The sequence below is a fragment of the Vidua chalybeata genome, chromosome 7, assembly GCF_026979565.1.
Source record: "Vidua chalybeata isolate OUT-0048 chromosome 7, bVidCha1 merged haplotype, whole genome shotgun sequence".
Taxonomy (NCBI): domain Eukaryota; kingdom Metazoa; phylum Chordata; class Aves; order Passeriformes; family Viduidae; genus Vidua; species Vidua chalybeata.
Window position 1 is genome coordinate 3,500,521 of NC_071536.1, and position 19,741 is coordinate 3,520,261.

General features: G+C 47.4%; 1 protein-coding gene across 6 annotated transcripts in view; it reads left to right on the forward strand.

Annotated features, from left to right (window-relative positions):
• The window catches only part of FN1 (fibronectin 1), a 51,771-nt gene extending 33,550 nt beyond the window's left edge, over nucleotides 1-18,221 (forward strand). For 2 of the 6 annotated variants that reach the window (XM_053948393.1, XM_053948397.1), the window contains 20 exons: nucleotides 937-1,026; nucleotides 1,157-1,426; nucleotides 1,785-1,901; nucleotides 2,260-2,424; nucleotides 3,057-3,212; nucleotides 3,962-4,075; nucleotides 5,752-6,021; nucleotides 7,798-7,985; nucleotides 9,043-9,130; nucleotides 9,284-9,460; nucleotides 9,687-9,776; nucleotides 9,985-10,164; nucleotides 10,720-10,809; nucleotides 11,613-12,079; nucleotides 12,626-12,764; nucleotides 13,638-13,802; nucleotides 14,866-14,991; nucleotides 15,552-15,658; nucleotides 16,179-16,289; nucleotides 16,621-17,464. In XM_053948393.1, coding sequence (XP_053804368.1) covers nucleotides 937-1,026; nucleotides 1,157-1,426; nucleotides 1,785-1,901; nucleotides 2,260-2,424; nucleotides 3,057-3,212; nucleotides 3,962-4,075; nucleotides 5,752-6,021; nucleotides 7,798-7,985; nucleotides 9,043-9,130; nucleotides 9,284-9,460; nucleotides 9,687-9,776; nucleotides 9,985-10,164; nucleotides 10,720-10,809; nucleotides 11,613-12,079; nucleotides 12,626-12,764; nucleotides 13,638-13,802; nucleotides 14,866-14,991; nucleotides 15,552-15,658; nucleotides 16,179-16,289; nucleotides 16,621-16,695 — 3,185 coding nt within the window. In that variant the 3' untranslated portion in view covers nucleotides 16,696-17,464. Of the gene's footprint in view, nucleotides 1-936; nucleotides 1,027-1,156; nucleotides 1,427-1,784; nucleotides 1,902-2,259; nucleotides 2,425-3,056; nucleotides 3,213-3,961; nucleotides 4,076-5,751; nucleotides 6,022-7,797; nucleotides 7,986-9,042; nucleotides 9,131-9,283; nucleotides 9,461-9,686; nucleotides 9,777-9,984; nucleotides 10,165-10,719; nucleotides 10,810-11,612; nucleotides 12,080-12,625; nucleotides 12,765-13,637; nucleotides 13,803-14,865; nucleotides 14,992-15,551; nucleotides 15,659-16,178; nucleotides 16,290-16,620; nucleotides 17,465-17,505 lie in introns of those variants that run through there. The other 4 variants (XM_053948396.1, XM_053948399.1, XM_053948395.1 and 1 more) reach the window with 3 other exon arrangements.
• The last annotated feature ends 1,520 nt before the right edge of the window (nucleotides 18,222-19,741 follow it).

Below are 19,741 nucleotides of genomic sequence, written 5' to 3' on the forward strand. Positions count from 1 at the left end.
GAAGGTCCATGTGACACAAGATGAGGCAAAAAGAAATTGTTTTAAGTGTGGCTGGCCAAATTCTCAGCTGATCTAAAGTGATGTTGCAAGTAGCCTCATAGAAACTCACACCAAACGGGATTTGGCCTCTAGCTTTACCCAAGTTAAAGCCAAACCACGGACAAGTTTTTTTCCTATCAATCCAAGGACAGTGATGAATCAGGCTATGAGGCAATTGCATTGATTTGCAGCCCAGTTAGGTATTAACAGTAAATACATGTTGTTCACCTGGTTTGCCAATAATGTCAAGGACTTGCAGTGTAGAGGTTCAGGAGAGGATCAGAATATGCAAAAGGTCATTGCTCCTTTGACTTTGTATGCTCAGACCAGAAAGCACATCCTGTTTTGGAACCTTACAGAACATGGCAGCAAAATGCAGGCATTTTCCAAAAGCTGACATTAATTTTTGGGGCAAAAGCTGTCTTGTATTTATAGCTGGGGATTTTTCCTCTATCCGAGAATCTGGTTAAGTGAGAGACAAGACCTGTTTTCAGAATAAAAAACTAAGTCTAGAGCTTGTCTGAGTTAGAACAGCTGCGTTAGAAATCCTTGGCCCTATTTCAGCTTATATCAGCTAAAGCTTTGGCCTGGTGCATAGCTAAACTAGTAGATAACTAGAATGGACCCTGTAGAAAGGTAATTGCTTCGAGCCAATCTCTACAAACTAGTGAAGCAATGACATAGGGTATCATGCTCGTTCAGGATAAAGCACTGCAAGGAACTGTAATGCCACAAAAATAACTGATTTAAACTTTTGACTGTCCTGGAGGTTCAGAGCTTCCATCAGGCAAAACCTGATTGTCTCCTCAGAAACACAGTTAAAATTATGTAGGTTGATTAATTTCTTGATGTTAGCAAAGAAACATTAGCCCAGATTCCTGTTCTTCAACTCCACAGACCTGCTCCCTGGCACTGAATATCTGGTGAGAGTCTACAGTGTTTCTGAGCAGCATGAGAGTGCACCTTTGTATGGAATCCAGAAAACAGGTACGTGGATGCACATGTGGCTAATGCCATCCTTTAAGAATTCGTTAATGGGACTGATTTACTTTTTTTTTCCTCTGATGATGCCAAGCAGTTTGGTTGAGCTCATCCTCGTGTCTCTTGAAACACCCAGGTCTTGATTCCCCCACTGGCCTGGACTTCTCGGATATAACGGCGAACTCCTTCACCGTGCACTGGATCGCTCCTCGTGCCACCATCACGGGCTACAGGATCCGCTACCAGCCCGAGCAGGGCGGGGGCCGGCCCAAGGAGGACCGTGTGCCCCCCTCCAGGAACTCCATCACCCTCACCAACCTGCTGCCAGGCACCGAGTACGTGGTCAGCATCATCGCCCTCAACGGCAGGGAGGAGAGCCTGCCCTTGGTTGGCCAGCAGACAACAGGTGAGCCTGGAGGGAATGCTGGATTTGGAGCGTCCCCTAGCAAAGTCCTTGCTGTTAACCACGTCTCCCCTACCAGCTTCACTCGTGAGGAGATGCCTGTGTACTGAGGTAGGGCCTGATTTAGGAAAAGGTGGGAGGACCCGTGCTGCTTTCAGGTGTTTCTAAGGCCAGCAGAACTATTTTCATTAAATCCAGTCCAATGCCATATGGTTTTTAACCAGATACATCTCTTCGGAGAGGAGTGTGCCGAGCCAAAGGACGGACAGACAGATGAGTAGCAGAGGAGCACGGTATAAGTGGAGTTTGTAGCTGATGTGCAACTGTGTTTAAATTCCTTCTTAATTCTCTGTTTTTCTAGTGTCTGATGTTCCAAGGGACCTGGAAGTCACCCCTACCGGCCCAACCAGCCTCAGGATTTCCTGGGATGCTCCTGCAGTGACAGTCCGATACTACCGGATCACTTATGGTGAAACAGGTGGGGACAGGCTGCTACAGCTGGTCACAGACAGAAACTTCATTCTGAGGCCATTAGAAAGCAGATTGCAAAGGCACCTTGGGCTGTAGCAGACATATAGGTGCCTTTTTGAAAAAAGAGCAAATCATGTTTTGTCTACCCAAAAGAAAGAGTATCTAGAGTATTCCAGTAATTTTAGAAGTGGTTCTATGTGCATGTTTCATTATTTTCCTCAAAACAGTTTTGGCCCAACAACCACTGAAATCGACATGGTCCTGTCTTCAGCTTGATACATGTAGGACTGTCCTGGTTTTTGTAGAGATTTTAAATGTATGCTTTACAGGTCCATCACATTGCTTTCTTAACCTACTCTTGCTAGGTGGAAGCAGCCCAGTACAGGAGTTCACAGTGCCTGGCACCATGTCTACTGCCACCATCACTGGCATCAAGCCTGGTGTTGAATACACCATCACTGTGTATGCTGTAACTGGCCGTGGAGACAGCCCTGCCAGCAGCAAGCCAGTCACTGTCACCTACAGGACAGGTGAGACCTGATTAAACCAAACAAGGCAAAACCCCTTGCTTTGCATTGGCTTTTCCCCATAAATGTGTATCGCTGATCCCTGGTTTCTTTCAGAAGCCACGGGCTGTAGGGCCATCAGTTTGTGGAGCTGTGTATCTTGGTGGCCCAGCATGGTGACTGCTGTGGCACAGAAGGGGCCTGTGGACTTGGAGAAGGGAAACCCTGTGGAGCCCAGATGGGGATGAAAGCAGTGCTCTACTGCTCATGGCAGAAATCCTGTTGGGCTCTCATAGAGTGGGGTCACTGCTGGCTTAACTCCAGTCAGATTATGTGATCCTGAGGAGACTTAACTTTCTAATGCCAAGACTGTTGTCTCACTTCTGATTTGGATATAGCTGAATCCTACTGCTGTAGCTGCAGATAAAGGCATTAAGTAGCCTTTAAAACAACAAAAATCCTCAACTAATTGATATGAGATCACTCACCCGCACACTGTGGTTAAGGCTTTTTTGCTTTGGGCTAGCATGACAGGAAAATAAATAGCAACATGTTTTCTCTTCCAAGCAGTGCAGAATAAAATTCAGCCAGGACACAACAGTGGAGGGAGGGTTTCCTGTACCAGCATACTCAGAAAAATTATTTTTGTTGCCCAGAAATAGACACACCCTCCCAGATGCAAGTCACTGATGTGCAGGACAACAGCATCAGCATCAGATGGCTCCCTTCAACATCCCCAGTCACAGGGTATCGAGTCTCTGCTGTCCCTAAGAATGGACATGGGCCCTCAAAAACGAAACACGTCCCTGCAGGTAAGAGTCATGTCATCCTTCACTGGATCCATAAAGAATGCAAGATGTGACCACTAAAATCCTGCTGATGCTTGTAACTTTTTTGCCATCCTGCTGATTTTCAGTTCTGTCTCATCCAGGACAGATGAGCTCAGGCAGATTTTTGCCTCAAAAGCTTCGTATTTCTTTGACATCGCTGTACTGCAAAAGTTTGTTCTTGGCAGCCTCAGTGTGCATGAAAAGCACCTACATTTCAAAGAAATACCACTGGATTTTCTAGCATCCAGAAAAACATGCTCTGAAATCCTTCTGGAAGTCACATAACGTGACCCTTGGTCACAGCATGGGTTCAGTCACACACACTACAGGTTTGTAGTGTGTAGTACCTGTGGAACCTGCCATGTCAGTTCTCAGGAAAACTGCACATTGTGGGATCAGCAGAACACTTGGGGATGCTTGTGATGCAGCTGAGTTGATGGTCAGTCTATCCTAAAAAATGATGAAAGCTGGTCTCCCTGTACCTTGTTCTACCCACTGTGCTAATCTGTCCTTTTAGCTGTGGAGCCTTGGAGCCAGGTACAAATGGCAGTTGTGCACTGCCAGAGAAGCGTGGTGCAATTTAAAGGCAAATTTAATTTCAGTCCCACCTTGTTTTGATAACATTTATTCATGGTATGGCTTAGACAGGCCATTCATTCGAGGCTACTTTGAGGCCAGCTCTCTGCAGCTTTGTGCTGTTCTTTCTGACTGATGGTGTTCTTTCCTGCCAGATCAAACTCAAGTCACTATTGAAGGTCTGCAGCCCACAGTGGAGTACACGGTCACTGTCATCGCTCAGAATCAGAACGGGGAGAGCCAGCCCTTGGTTCAGACAGCTGTCACCAGTACGTATTTCACTTCATGGGAGCAAACACATGTTTTCCATTGATCTCTGAATCTACCATCACATTCCCAGGGAAAGCAAAAGCCAGGGGCCTGGTCTCCAGGAAGAGTGTGAGGTGGTCTGCCCTGTGAGAAGTACCATGCACCTAAACTGCAGATGCTGGCAAAAATGCGGTCCCTCTGCCTCAAACACTGCCAAAATGCAATTTCCTGCCCCCTCAAAGTGCTGCGCTTATTTTCTTTCACTAAAGCTGCAGGGTCTTTTGGGGTTTCATTTGCCATCAGCCAATCAGTGGATAAAATGTGCCAAGATCTCTTTTGTGTGGTGCTAGGTGGCAAAGGTGATTGCTGTTAAGGGACTGGATTGGGCTTGGGAGCACTTGCCCTGTGTGAGAGAGTAAGGGAAACCACATGGGTTATACCAGGAACTTGGGATGAAGCACTGCAAAACAAAGAATAATTCCAGGACTGAGGTGCTGTGTACAAAACAGCAGTCCTGCTCAGGTCACAGAGGGGACACAAGAGGGACCTTGTAACTCAGGGATATGTTTGAGGTAAAGTGCTTTTGAGGGATACCTCTGGGGTAGGGATTTGTGTGATTCTTACTTCCCTCCTCAAGCTTGTATTCAATGCCATGACTCAGCCCCAAACACTGCAGACAACAGGAGCTTCTCCAGAGCTTTGCAGAGATGAGTGAAGAATCCACATTGAAATCAACAAATTCCTGGACAAAAATCACCTTTGCCAACTAGATAATGTAGAAAAATGAGGACTAAAACAACATGGCAAATGAAAAAGATGAAACTTTCTAGAAAAGCATGATTTTGAGCCAATATAAAAATTACATGCTAGATCCTCCCATCTTGTGTAGCAGATGGGTGTATTTCTATGATAGCCACTCCAGACTTCTGAGGAACAAGGCTCGCTTCCCCTGCTCTGAGCTCCCACCTTGCCAGGAAATCCTGTCAATTGGTTTAAATGGGAGGTGTGCAGATCACCCAGTTGCACCTGTGGATGTTCCCTATGCACTCAATACAAAGCTGAAAAATTTGTTTCTAACTGATTTTACAATATAATATGCTGAGTAATTTTGCTTTCTTGATGAGTGTGTTAATTGGATATTAATTTATGGAAGAAAATAGTGGGATGGATTCTCCTTGGACTGACACTTAGCACAGTAGTGAACAGCAAGTGCAGCATGAACCCAAACTTAACAGAGCCAGCTGTGTTCTCTGGCTGCCTTTGGCACCAGCAACCATTTACATGGGAGAAATGGGTCTTAACATTCCCATTTCTTTTTTTTCCCTTGTCCACTTTTAAGGTAGCTTAATGCTACCTTAAAAGCATTGTGTGAAAAAAAAGAGTTGTGTGAAAGGGGTTTTGGTGCCAAGGGGACTAAAAAATAGGTGAGAATTGGTGCTCTGGCTGCTTTGAAGGTGGCAATGCAGGTCCTTTTGGTTTCAGCAAAGCCAAGATTGCCTTCCTGCTGCCTGGCACCTGCCAGCTCAGGCTTAGGGATGTAAGCATATGTGCAAGGTGCAGCACAGAGGAGAATCCAGTGCCCCCCTTGCCACACCAAACTGAAAACTGCTTTGCATGTAATCGAAATGCTTTTTATTTTCCTCACCCACAACCTGCTTTTTATCACTTAACCTCTTACCGTTAATTTGCCTAACAGACATTGACCGCCCTAAAGGACTAACATTCACTGAGGTGGATGTTGATTCCATCAAAATTGCTTGGGAAAGCCCTCAGGGGCAAGTCACCAGGTACAGGGTGACCTACTCAAGCCCTGAGGATGGAATCCATGAGCTATTGCCGGCCCCAGGTGGCGAAGAAGACACTGCTGAGCTGCATGGCCTCAGGCCAGGTTCTGAGTACACTATCAATATCGTTGCCATTTACGATGACATGGAGAGCCTGCCCCTCACTGGGACCCAGTCCACAGGTACAGCTCCCACCACCCCCAGCAGGCCATGGCAGCAGCAGCTTCTGCCCCGAGGGGTAAAGTGTGCTTCCATGTGCAGCTGCTGCTCCGTGCGGGACAGCCCTAGGGGCAGCCCAGGGGATGGGGTTGCTCCTGAGGGATGGCTTAGCTGGGGCCAGAGAGCTGCCTGGAGCAGAGTCAGCCTGCATACCCATCAGGGAAGGCAGGCAAGAGAGCAGGATTGCAGGAACAGATCCTAGAGAAAGGAGGGAGGAGTGTCCAGAGGTGTCCTGTCCTTGGTCATGGAGCCTGATCCATGGAGAGCGCTCTCACAATGCTCTTGTCTTGCCTTCATGGTATGGGACACCTCAAAGCACAGGTAGTGACCAACAAGAGAAATGAGGGCAGCTTTCATGCCCCAGGGACCTTGCTGTTGGAGCCAAAGATCAGCAGGAAGGGCTGGCAGATTGCTGAACCCTCAGGTCTCACAGAGTCTGCAGATCCCTCACTGGCACTGCCCTAGGGACCACAGCCCACTGCATGCCCACACCCTGCACCCTCATCACCTCCACAGGAGAGTCCCTTCTGTGCCAGGCTGATCCAGCTACAATTCCATGCATTGAAAATTCCTTGATGAAAAAGGAAAACTATTGCAAGGAATTAGCTTCATGTTGCTTCCAGCAATATGGAATCCATTGCAAGCTTCCAGCATTACCAGATGTGACTTTATTACAAGGACAGGTAGCACCTGTGTAATAAAGGTCTCCCATTCATTTGTGGCTGAAAAGTTGGCACTTTAATTCCAGGGGTGGAATGAATTCAGTGGGTCCTAGTGTAGAGATCTGCTGTGCTAAACTGAAGCAGAGTGATGTAATGATGGAACAGCTGGCTGACTACCTGCCAGAAATGCAAATTTAATACTTTTTTAAACCCACCCTCTGTGGTTTACCTTTTGAGGGCTGCTCAAAAGTGGATTTGAAGTCATTCAAGACTCTCATGGGCTTTAGATTGAGCTCTGAGCTAAGCCAGAAGGAAGAATTATCCTCTATTTCCACACTGTAAAACTGGAAAGCAGTGATAGCAATGTGCCATAGTGGGCACTATGCTAAGGTTTGTCTTTGCTCTGTTTACAGCCCCAGGCTTACTAACAGTAAGGCAAGAGAATATTTCAATGGTCACTCCTTTTTTTAGGCAAGCATTTGTTTGTAAGGATAGTGGATGTGTTAGCTCCTGAACAGGCTCTTGTGTGATGAGCCTTGTGGCCACCACAGCTCTGCTTTTCCATTGCCTCACTCGCTGTGTAAGTGGCTGCAAAATGCTTCCCCTCTCCATTTGCAGTATTTTTATATCTTCTCTGCAATTCCTGAGCCTGCTTCCTACTTACTTTTGTAAATCATCCATCGTATTTTGGAAGTGAACAGACCGGGGCAAGTGGAGCAGGACTAAACCGTGAGCTGTGTGATGAAAAGCAGAGACTGATAGAATAATTAAAACAGGCTGGCCTACTAGAGATTTAAGCACCTTCCCAAGCCTTTACCTTATATCACAGCAAATGTCATTGCTCACTTAATTTCAGGGTTGAAGCATCGATATCTCCTTATTTCTGCTGAAAAGTGTTTCTGTAGATTTGAGAATCTCCTTCTGAATAACACATCCCCTCCCCTGGTGCTTTATGCCTGTGTTTGCAGAAGGCACTCCACTTTCCTGGCCTAAACCTGTCTCATGTTCAGGAGACACTATTGTCTTATCCAACTGTCTTTTCTTAAAGTAACCATGTGCCTGTCTGGATTTTTGCAGCAATTCCACCTCCAACAAACCTGAAGTTTACTCAGGTAACTCCCACCAGTCTCACCATCAACTGGAATGCACCCAACGTTCGCCTCACTGGCTACAGAGTCAGAGTGACCCCCAAAGAAAAGACTGGTCCTATGAAAGAAATCAACCTTTCTCCAGACAGCACATCTGCAGTCGTGTCTGGCTTGATGGTAACTTCTTTCTTTGTGTTTTGGAAAGGAGATTTTTGAAGAAATTTCAGATTCCTGTGTCAGGAGCTTCAGTTGGAGTAGATCATTACAGCTCCTAAAGGTCTGGCTCTGAAGCTCATGGCAAGAGCCATGAGTAGCCTGCAGCTACTCAGCACTGTAGTTTTTTTAAAAGGCAAGTAATTGGCCTGCTGAAGCTGCATTCTACCCCCTTCCTCATCTAGCACAGAGAGACTAGATGCCTAATCAAATGCAAATTACCAGGTTCACAATCAAAAGTAACCCAGCAAAATGCTTTTACTCATCTTTCACAAAAGAGGTCAGATAAAGTGATCTAACACAGAGATTTCAAGCTGTGATATGGGAGCTCTGGCAGTCTATTGCCTATTTTTAAGACATCTGCAAAATATAAGTTAAAAATACAAGTCTTTTGTGAGTAGGCTTAAATTTGCTATATAGCCATCTTCTCAAGTGGAAGCATTTCAGGAGTTCCTGAACTGGAGAAGGCTGAAAATAACTGCTTTTATGGTTCCTGTGATCTTAAAAAGCTACTCATCTGTTTTTAAGGAGTTTTATGAATAATTTTCCAAAATGAGCCTTAAAAAACATTCTAATCTAAGTGGACCCATGGTTTCATGCAGCCATGGACAAAACCCCCCATGCTGTTACATTCACAATTCTCTTATTCACATCATTTTATTCTTTATCATAGCGAATAGCATCCATTAACCCTGGGAAAAATAGGAGGGAAATTAGAGTTTCTCTGAAGAATCAGCATTGAAGAACAGATTCTAAAATGAGGGGTGAGAAATAAGCTTCTTCCAGGATTTCTTCTGCTCCTGAGTGTGCACATGTGCACAGTGTGTCAGGGTCTGTGCCTACTCTTCTATTCCAGCTGGAAATAATTAGAATTATGCCATCAGTCCTTCCCCAATTTATTTTAAGGTCTCATGTTTCAGTAAGTGGTGACTGAGAAACCTGGCTCCACCAAACACTGAGGGCAGGAGTATTTCCCCCCATGCTGGGTCCTGTTAACGTGGTACAACTCTGTCCATTCTAGGTAGCAACCAAGTATGAAGTGAGTGTGTATGCTCTGAAGGACTCCCTGACCAGCAGACCAGCCCAGGGGGTGGTCACAACCCTTGAAAGTAAGTGGTGGCCCCCCCAAATGACCACTTAGTGCTGTGTGGGTGCAGAGGCCAGGAGCTACGTCCAAGCTCCATCTCAGGCTGCACCAACACCTGGCTGGTAAGATTGCCAGTCCCCACTGTACTGACAGGACCCCTTTCCCTTGTGTGCAGATGTGAGTCCCCCTCGCAGGCCCCGGGTGACAGATGTCACCGAGACAACCATCACCATTACCTGGAGGACCAAGACTGAGACCATCACTGGCTTCCTGGTGGAAGCCGTCCCCGCGGGCGGCCAGAACCCCATTCAGAGGACCATCAGCCCTGAGCTCAGGAGTTACACTATCACTGGTAAGTGAGGGCTTCTGCAGCTCCAGGGTCATATCAGAAAGTACACCGGGTTCTTCTTTTGGAATTGAATATCCTTGATGAGAAATACTATAGGAACAAAAGGTGAGAGAAAATATCTGAGGCATCAAGACTAGGCTTCAAGAAGAGGTTATTGAAAGACCTTCTGATGGTCATCTTAGGTGGCTTCCTCTCCTTAGCTAACATTTGTGTTTCAACTTCATTTTAGGCTTGCAGCCTGGCACTGATTACAAGATCTACCTGTACACTCTGAACGAGAATGCACGCAGCTCCCCGGTGGTGCTGGATGCCTCCACTGGTAATGATCTTGTCTGACCTTTTTGCTCATGTTAGCACACAGTAATGACATATGGCCAGTTAGGAGTTGTCTATACCTGATCACATTTAATATTCCCTGTGACTTAGAGCAATAGGTTTGAGAAGGGTGTCAAGCAGGTGTAGCTCAGGTGAAGAATATGCTGGTCTTCTCTGCATTTGCCTTGTTAAACCCTTTTGTTTCCACCCAGCTATCGATGCTCCTTCTAACCTGCGCTTCCTTACAACCACGAGCAACTCCCTGCTGGCCACCTGGCAGCCTCCCCGAGCCAAGATCACGGGCTACATCATCAGATATGAGAAACCTGGCTCACCAGTCAAGGAGGTCTTGCCTCGGCCCCGGCCCGGCACCACCGAGGCTACCATTACTGGTAACTCTCTTTTGTCTGGGAGCTCTTCACCTGAAACACTTGAATTTCAAGAGAGAGGGAGGGGGAAGACCTAATTATAAAGTGCATTGATGATTAGCTAATAGAGAAAATTGTGTTCCTTTATTGTGGCTTCCAGTACTAGAGAGTGGTCCTATAAGCACACCTGTCCTACAAACACATTGCACTGCACTGATCAGAACAACCACCACATTCAAACTGTCTGGTGCTTGTTTCCACTGTCACCACAATTGTTGTCCTTTCAAGGAAGAAAAGCCCCTGATTCTGGCACCCACCAGTCACATGTGCTAAAGATCCCTTATGTTTGGGTCCATGATCCCAGCTGACATGGTCAGACTGCAAACTTGCTCTGAGGAACAGGAGGGTGAACTCTCTGCACTGTCTGAAAACCTCGGGTGTGAAATGCATGTACCTGATACTGTAGCCATACCCACCTCTCATTCTGCCTTAGTTCTCACAGATAATCATAAAAGAAAAACAATTTTAGACTGACATGAGTCTAAAATTAGTTGCTTTATGTCCTTCCTCCCTCCCTAGGTTTGGAACCTGGCACTGAATACATCATCTACATTATTGCTGTGAAGAACAGTCAGAAGAGTGAACCACTGGTTGGCAGAAAAAGGACAGGTAAAACAAAGCGCTGGATTGTTGTGTGCCAGTAGGAGATAGCTTCTACTTGGGGAATACTGTGTGAAAGACATTGAAGGACACTTGTGGAGGACTGAAATAATGATGTTTTTAAAAATGTCCTGTTCATACCACTCAGCCTCACCTTTTCTTTGAGTCAAATAGGCTTTGTAAGGAGGTTTGCCTTTCTAAGGATGCAGGAGGTACACTTCTAAATTTATATTAATAACATTTACGTGTGTTTGAACACTAGCAACAGAACAGTGTGCTTGATGCTGAATTCTTGCTTGGGTACCTAATGGATAATTAAATCAGGGTTAACATGACTGTCTAACACTTGATGGTGTCAAATGCAGAATCCATTCCATTTGTTGCCTGTTGCGTTCCTCTTGCTTTGCAACTTTCACAGTACAAGATTGAGATGCCTATAGCAAGCAAAAAATCAGCTGGACATCCAGATATAATCAAGGAGCAAGTTTCTTCCTGCTCACCAATGATTCCTCTTAAAATGATAACCTGCGACTATCTCTTGTAATCATTTCTTCTCAGTTTGAGCAGTGGTGGTGGCTTCTTTGGGTTGCAGTGTTCAAAAGTGTTGCTCAGCTGTATGAAAATTTTGTAGCAGCACACTTTTTATGCCTACGTGTAAAAGATGCAGAGAGGGAAATTACCTCATAAAAGGTGTGTTGCATCTTGGGGTAATTGCTAATATTTGATGCTTGGAGTGGTGTAATGCAGCTGATGGATTTCCATTGTTGCTTTGTTGCACTTTGCTTGATGGCCTCTAACCTTTCCTTGGCCAGATGATCTCCCCACGTTGATCAGCAGACCACACCCCAACCAGCCCGACATCCTGGATGTGCCTTCCATTGACGAGGGGACCCCTTACCTCACGAACAACAGGTATGACAATGGCAACGGTATCCAACTTCCAGGCTCCTCTGGGCACCCTCAGACAGTGGGACACCAGGGGCAGCAGGTCTTCTTCGAGGAGCACGGCTACAGGCGGCCTGGGCCCACCACAGCCACTCCCCTCAGGCCGGGATCCAGGCAGCCGCTGCCCAGCGTGGACGAAGCCATCGAGATCCCGGGGTACCAGGTGCCCATCGTGGTGGAGCCCTTGTACCCGCACTCGCGCGGGCCCCGGCGCAACGACAGCGCGGGCCAGGAGGCCCTGTCCCAGACCACCATCTCCTGGAGACCGCTGCTGGAGAGCTCCGAGTACATCATCTCCTGCCAGCCCGTCAGCCAGGATGAGGACACGCTGCAGGTAACGGGCTGTCTCAGCAGAGGGATGGTGTAGCCTCACCTGAGTCTCTCGGGGCCCCAGAGCCTCTGCTGTGCTAAGGGAGTGGCAGGAATTAGCCTGAAGAGTCTGTTTAACACGTAGCTGAGACCAGGATGGATGAAAGCCTCCCTTACCTCTTTTATGGAAAAGGCTCCAGGATAAAAGTGCAAAACCAGAAAAATTTGAAATGCTGTCAGCAGTAATGTTTGACCAAGGAAGGGGGCAGATAACTGAGTGGAAGTTTTAAAGATTGAGGTGCTGCTTCTCCAAGCTACAGCACTCTTCCTATGAAGTCTCCCTTGGTTTCCTTGAAATGGCAAAACTAACCCCTTGTGATCCATAGTCCAGAGTAGCCAAGTCTGACTTGGTATTGTTTGAAATTCTCAGAGTATCTAAGGGGAGTGGTCTGGCTCCATCATGGTACAGAGCATAGGGGTCATCCTAAACATCCTGTCTCTCCTATAAGAGAGGTAACATCTAAAGGGTATTCTCACCTTTCTGGTGACCTGGCATTATCTCTTGTTGCAGTTCAGGGTTCCTGGCACTTCCTCTAGTGCCACACTCAAGGGTCTCACAAGAGGGGCCACCTACAACATCATAGTGGAAGCCCTGAAGGACCACCGAAGACAGAAGGTGCTGGAGGAGGTGGTCACAGTTGGCAACACTGGTAAGGAACAGCCTTGGGGAGTCTGGCTGAACCTGTGCAGCCCCTGCCTCATTCCCCTTACTCAAGGTCACCTACCTGGTGCCCAAGCTTGACAACAGTTCAGAAAGGAAACTTCTGACAAGGACAGTTCATAGCAGGACACTGGGACAAGTGATTTGTGAGGTCCTCTGGTTTTGGATAACTTACACACACCAGTGGTGGGATGAGAGCTGTCCTGATCTGCTGTGCAAGCACAGAGAGTGTGCTTTGAGCCTGCAGACACACCCCAAGGCCCCAAGAGAGATCTGGGTTTTGCTGTGCTTAAAGGGAGTCTTGTATCTGTCACAGACTGGACCATCAGCTCTTGACCCTGATTATCACGCCTGAGCTGGTGGTAGTAAAGCACCCACCAGCCAAGGCACACACCTAAGGCGACCAATCACTCTGCCCAACAGGGTCTGCTCTCCTTCTCCCATCCCCCTGCCATGTCACACCACCTGCAGCACCCCAAAAAGGTGCACGTGTAGCTACCAACCCCATGCTATTCCTCAGCATCTTACAGCACATTTTCTCCCAAAAACAGGCAGAGTCAGGTTGTTGCTCACCAGCAGCAAATGCAAAAACTCACACTTGCTTGAAACTTGGCAAATCAAAATGAAAATAGCCTTCATGTCAGTTTTTTTTTTATCATTCAACTGCTCTGACACATGCAAATGGAAAATAAATCACAGGGAGCTGGGCTGCTGACAGCCGTCAAGTATATGCCCATGGGGTAACTCCATTACTGCCAGGATATTGCAAGAAGAAAAAAGTGTGTATTCACTGAAAATCAGTCTGTCTTTCAGCAGCTCCCATTGCTGTGTGTGATGCCTGTTTCTTCTCTTTCTGTTCCAGTGTCTGAAGGATTAAACCAGCCAGCTGACGACACCTGCTTTGATACTTACACCGGCTCCTATTATTCCATTGGCGAGGAATGGGAGCGCTTATCTGAAACTGGCTTTAAGCTCTGGTGCCAGTGTTTAGGCTTTGGCAGTGGCCATTTCAGATGTGACTCTTCTAGTGAGTAGCTTGCTGTTAACCATCCCCATCCCCACGCTCCCCCAGCACCAGTGCCATGTTTGACAGACTCAGCCTGATCCAAACATGATGCAAATGAAGGCAGGGTCTGAAGTCCTTAAACCAAAGTGGTGTTTTGCATCTTAAGAAGTGATGGAAAACTTTGGTTACCTCTGAGCTTTGCAGCTAATCTAGAATTGCCACCAGCAACAATCAATATTGTATTGATAAGAGACTTTTTTACCTTGCCAGACATGCCTTGGCAATATGGGAAAGTGTGGATTTCAGTGGGTATTACAGCCAGTGCTGGAATTACAATAAATCTGATTTGCATTGCAGGCAGCCTTTGCAAAGCAGCTTGCAAAACCAGTTTTCTAATTTTTCTAACACTTCTGCCCAGGGCATTAAGTTTTATTCTTTGCAGAACTGTATGGTTTACATGGAAAAATATCCAACTTGACACAAGGGAATGGAACAAAAATCTGTGATTGAGCAGTTTAACACGACACATACCCAGCTAATTGAAATTAGGCTTTTAAATTGTGGAATAAGCTCAGCAAAGAGAGTATTTCTGCAATTTGCATAGATTCAGAGGAGTCAGGAGTCATGTAAAGACACTTAATTTTACAGGAAAAGATGCTTATTTTACAGGATTAATATTTATATTTCATTATTGGATACTCACGGCTTACCCATGGTGTCTTGCAAGATTGTGGTAAATTTTATGCTGGGTATTTGTTCAAAAAAGAGCACTTAAATATTCTTCTCTTCTTTCCTGCCCCACATCTATTAAATTCCTTTTCATTTCTTTTCATCTCCTATGAACCAAACTGCCTCTCCCCACTCTTTGTCACATCCTACTTTTTTCCCAAGAGCCTCTACACATTTTCCAGAGCTGAAACAGCCTTCAGCAGTTAAAAACTGCAGGAGCTGAACCCTTTTCCTCCTTGGGACTTAGATGAGCTGAGAAGATTCTTTCTCCTGCCTTTCCTGAGACAATGCCAAGCTCTTTTCCTCCTGCTGTATGTGGGATAACTCCTGATTCTTGTTCCCCTACCTTCTCCAGAGTGGTGCCATGACAATGGAGTTAACTACAAGATTGGGGAGAAGTGGGACAGGCAAGGGGAGAATGGACAGATGATGAGCTGCACCTGCCTTGGGAATGGAAAAGGAGAATTCAAGTGTGAACCTCGTAAGTGTCTTTCTGCTGTTAGTCTGAGCTCTCATTCAGCATCTCAGCTCTGTCCTGCCAGGGGGACAAGCAGATTATCAGTGTGTCTGGTTCAGGCTTAACTGGTGACAGCTTCCGTCTGTTCTCACGAGAGATGAAGGCGTAAATCTCACATTCCTGAGCTTGAAAAAAAGAAAACCTTTTGTTAGCTGAGGTCACAGCACACTGAGCACCTGTCTGCCTCTGGCCCTGGAGCTGCACACCAGGGATATGTCACTGTCTCAGAGGGGTGGATTACCCCAGCTGGACTTTCCTGCAGGGCCTCTTGCCTCAAGCTCCTCCGGCCTTCACACTGTGACTTAAACTGCATTGCTCTTGTCAGGAAAATACCCACCTGCTGTAGGTTAAAGTGTCTGGAGAGCTGTGAGCGTGTCTGATGTTCCCCTGCCAGTCAGGGAGCCTCTGGTCAGACAAGGGGAGCACACTTCCCCAGGGGCTCCCCTTCTGATCACCTGGCTGCTTTGAGAATGCTTAAAGCCAAGCCCAGGCCCTGCATCTGAGCTCTGCCTGTGCCTCCACAGATGAGACCACGTGCTATGACGATGGGAAGATGTACCACGTTGGGGAGCAGTGGCAGAAGGAGTACTTTGGGGCCATCTGCTCCTGCACTTGTTACGGAGGACAGCAGGTAAGCAGGAGGGAGGTGTTAGGCTGGGCACAGGGGAGGCTGTGCTGGGCTGCACTTAAAGACTGCTGGGTTTCAGGTCATGGAAGGGGCCAAAACAGGCCCATATAAGGAGAGAAGTGATTAGGAGAGCTGCAGTACTTGCCTGTCTGGTGTAACACAGGAGCAGCCTCATTGGTGCTGCTGGCTCTAGCCTCGTGTATGAATGATCGTGAATTAATGGCTGAAGGAGAGTAGATTTAGATTGGATATCAGGAAGAAATTCTTCCCTGTGGGGGTGGTGATGCCCTGGCACAGATTTCCCAGAGAAGCTGTGGCTGCCTCATCCCTGCAAGTGTCCAAGGCCAGGCTGGGTGATGCTTGGAGCAGCCTGGGATAGTGGAAGGCGTCTCTGCCCACAGGAGGGGAGTGGAATGGGATGAGCTTTAGGCTCCCTCCCAGCCCAGCCCAGCCCAGCCTGGGATGCTGTGAGCCCTGGCAGCTCCTTGGCCACGGCACTGACGGGCCCGTTCTGTCCCCGCAGGGCTGGCGCTGTGACAACTGCCGCAGGCCCAGCGTGGAGGTGGCCCCCGAAGGCTCTGCTGGCCACACCTACACACAGTTCACACAGAGGTACCACCAGGCCACCAACACTGTGAGTACAGCTCTCCTTCTCTGCCCCGTCCTGGTTGAGTCTGGCACAGGTGGTGGGGTCGCTGCAGGGCGAGAGCAGCCGCGGGTTCGTGCTCCCCCAGTAGTGCATGGCAGCCCCCAGCACACACACACCTGCTTGAGCTCACCCTCCACACACACGGGCAGTGCCACAGTCCCAGCAGGGCCTCGATGCATGCTCTGAGGCAGTAGTGCATGGAGTGATTTCCAGCTGTGTGCTTTGTGCTGGGAAACAGCCCCAGGCGCTGCCAACAGCTCCCAGCACAAACCACGCCCAGGACAGAGCTCTAACTGATTTCCTTCCCTCCCGACAGAACGTCAACTGCCCCATTGAGTGTTTCATGCCCCTAGATGTACAGGCAGACACACAACAGCCACGGGGAAAGTAACATCGAGCAAGACTTCTTGCGGCCATGGCAACAGACAAACCAAAGTATAAAATCCCTATGTGCCACGATTACCATCCAAACTGGAGTGATGCTAGCAAAACTGCATCTAGTGAGAATGGCTCCCTGCTCTGGAGCCATTTTCCCAGCTTAAGCTCAACTCACAGCTTCTCCAAGCGCCACTCTTGGAGTGTTTCAGACTTTTCTCATGATTGATAGTGATTGTCTTGGTTTTGCTCAATATTTTCAAATTTAAAGAGGGCAAGGAAAAAAAAATGGGGAGGGAGAGGTTGTAAATCACAAATTTGGTGGGGGATCAAAATACTGATGGGGAGGGAGGGTGTAGAAATTCAAGGTTCTTTTGCTATGCAAGAACATTTGAGTACAACAATACTGAGGTTTAGGGATAGGAAAGTCCACCAAACACTTCTGCTTTCACATAAGCGTGCAGCCAGCAATAAGATAGGAACAGCAAATCCAATCACTGTGATTTTTAAAATATGCACAGTCCTAATTCTTTCTTGATGATCCTAGTATTTTTCTAGCTGTATCTTTATATCTCATACTGTTATTTATCAGTTTTGTTCCCCTGATCTTCAAGTGTTTTTATATGGGAATAAAATGTATGGAAGACACTTAGTATGCAGTTGACAAAAGAGGAATTTGGTGTAATTATGATCAGTGATTATTTTTATACTGTAAGTGCCAAAGCTTTACTACTGTGGAAAAGAAAAAAAAACAACTCTTTTAATAAAAAGATTTACAAACCAGACATCTAGTTTAAGGGATTCTCTTTGCTGCCATGGAATTTAGGATGAAGATGATTATTCTCAGCTGGATTATTCTGAGGTGGATAATTCTGAGCGGGATGATTCAGAGCTGGAGTAACAAGAGATGGAACAAACATCCCCAAGAAGAGTGAAGTAAACCTGGAGAGAATATTGGTAGAGCAGTTTGTTAATTAAAGGCTTCCAGCTGCACCCCTGTCCCTGTAGAGCACAGACAGTGGGTAGGTATGGCACGGGCAGGAGGCACAGGCTTGCTTTGGGGCAACAGGGGAAGGGAGGGAAAGGCAAACAGCCCCTGCTTTGCGCACATGAACTGAGCTAGAGCTGGTTCCATACCTAGAATTCAATAAGCTTTCAGTGGCTGACGTGCCAGAATTAGTGAGACAGTCCAAACCTGTGAAGTTGAATGTGTTCAAAGCTTCAGAACCCAGCAGGAGACAGGCAGCAGCTGGGTCTAAGCCTGGGTGTTACAGGCACAGGCCCCTTTCTTGTCTCCTGTGCTTCTACCTCATGGTGGGGAGGGAGGTAAACAAAATGCTCCTCACTACCCTTTTGATGAGAGTGAACCAAGCCAGCAGGGAGTCCCTTTGCTTGCTCTGCCAGGACCTGTCCAGCCTTTGCAAACGCAGAACAGGACAGGTCCTGTCAGGATTGCTGAGCCCCCTCCCCGGGCTGCACACGCACTGTACTGCTCCAGTCACTGGCATTCTCTGCACCCAATAAAGCATCACATGAAAACACCATCTGGCTTCTTGACATGTGGCAGCTGCCATCAGGGATTGCTATCTACAGAGCACCCAAAAACCTCTGCAACGAGCAGGATGATTGCAGCAGCAGACAGTTCTACCCCACCAGTGTTCAAAAGCCAAACATGTCCCTAAAAAAACCTGAGAACTAAAACTGCCCTAGACAGAGACACAGGGGAGTAGTTTCCCATTAAACTAGATTGGTTTTCCCAAGTGAAGGCTACATATTTTGGACCAGAGAACAACTCTGCAACGATCCTTTCACTTTGTCACTAAATAATTCACTTCACCAACACACTGAAGGGAGTCAGAGCCCACCTCCTCTCCTCTGCCACGTCTCTTGTACCAGCAGCAAACATCTCCCCTGCCCACAGGGAGCATTTCAAGATAAAATAATTTAAACAGCACTTTTCCCCAAGCTCCCTGTAGAGGTTTGTCTGTGCCCTAAAGCATATGCTGCTCACAGCTATGCCAAGCCCTGCAGAATTTAAACCCTTGGCAGTTCTTTTCCAGAACGGAGGCACATCTCCACAGGGCTTGTCTGCTCAGCTTTATGTAGAGCCCAGGAACAACCAGAGTCAGGGCTCTCTATCCAGGGAAAAGTCCCTTGGTGGCTGAAGAAGAAAATAAAGCCCCTCTGTTACTGGCTGCCAAGGCCCAGAATGATTCCTCCCTGCTCTCTGTTCACATCCACATTTTGGGAGCTGTTGTCCTGCCAGCAGAGGACCTGCCAGGGGCAAGGTGCAACACGGTGACAGTGCAAATCCCAGCCTGGCAGCAGCTGCTCCTCAGAACACATCAGCTGAAGGGACATTCCCTACATTCCCTTCCTTCTGGGAAATGACACCAAGCAGAGTTCACAGTCTGCTTTTAATCCCTGCAAACGTCCAAGGCAGAAGCAGATCAGCACACTTCAGGAGGGACACCGTGAGACCACCACAGCCCTTTCCTACAACCACTCCCACAGCTTCAGGGGATGCTTCCTTCAAGGAAGAAGGTGCCAGGCTAGTTGGAACTGTCACTGCAGCCCAGGGGACAAGCCATCCCCAGAGCCATTCCTGTGAAGTCACCTCACACCTGGAACCAGACCAGAGATTTTTATCAACCTTTACCCACTCAAGTGAGGCAGGATCATCAAGAGCTCTTGTTTGGGACATTAAACAATCCAATTTTCCCCCTCTGACAACTTAACCTTACCACAGGCACAGCAGGAGGCAAAACCATCCCTCTGCAGGTGCTGGATGATGTGTACAAGTCATGCAGCACAAGTAAGAGAGCAGGCAGGTCCTAGATAGAGGTATCAGCTGAGGTGGGGATTTCCTATCTCGTGCAGATCTCACCTAGAAGATCAGTACCTATTAACTGCCTTCAGTAAAACCAACAGTGCCCCAAGGACAGTAAACAAAGGATCAGGGGAATACACAGAACTGGAGCTGCCAGATTCTTACTGCCAGTCTCTGTTTTAGCCAATGCTGTGGAAGATGCAGGTAAAGAATGGACAGAGGGATTCCCTGG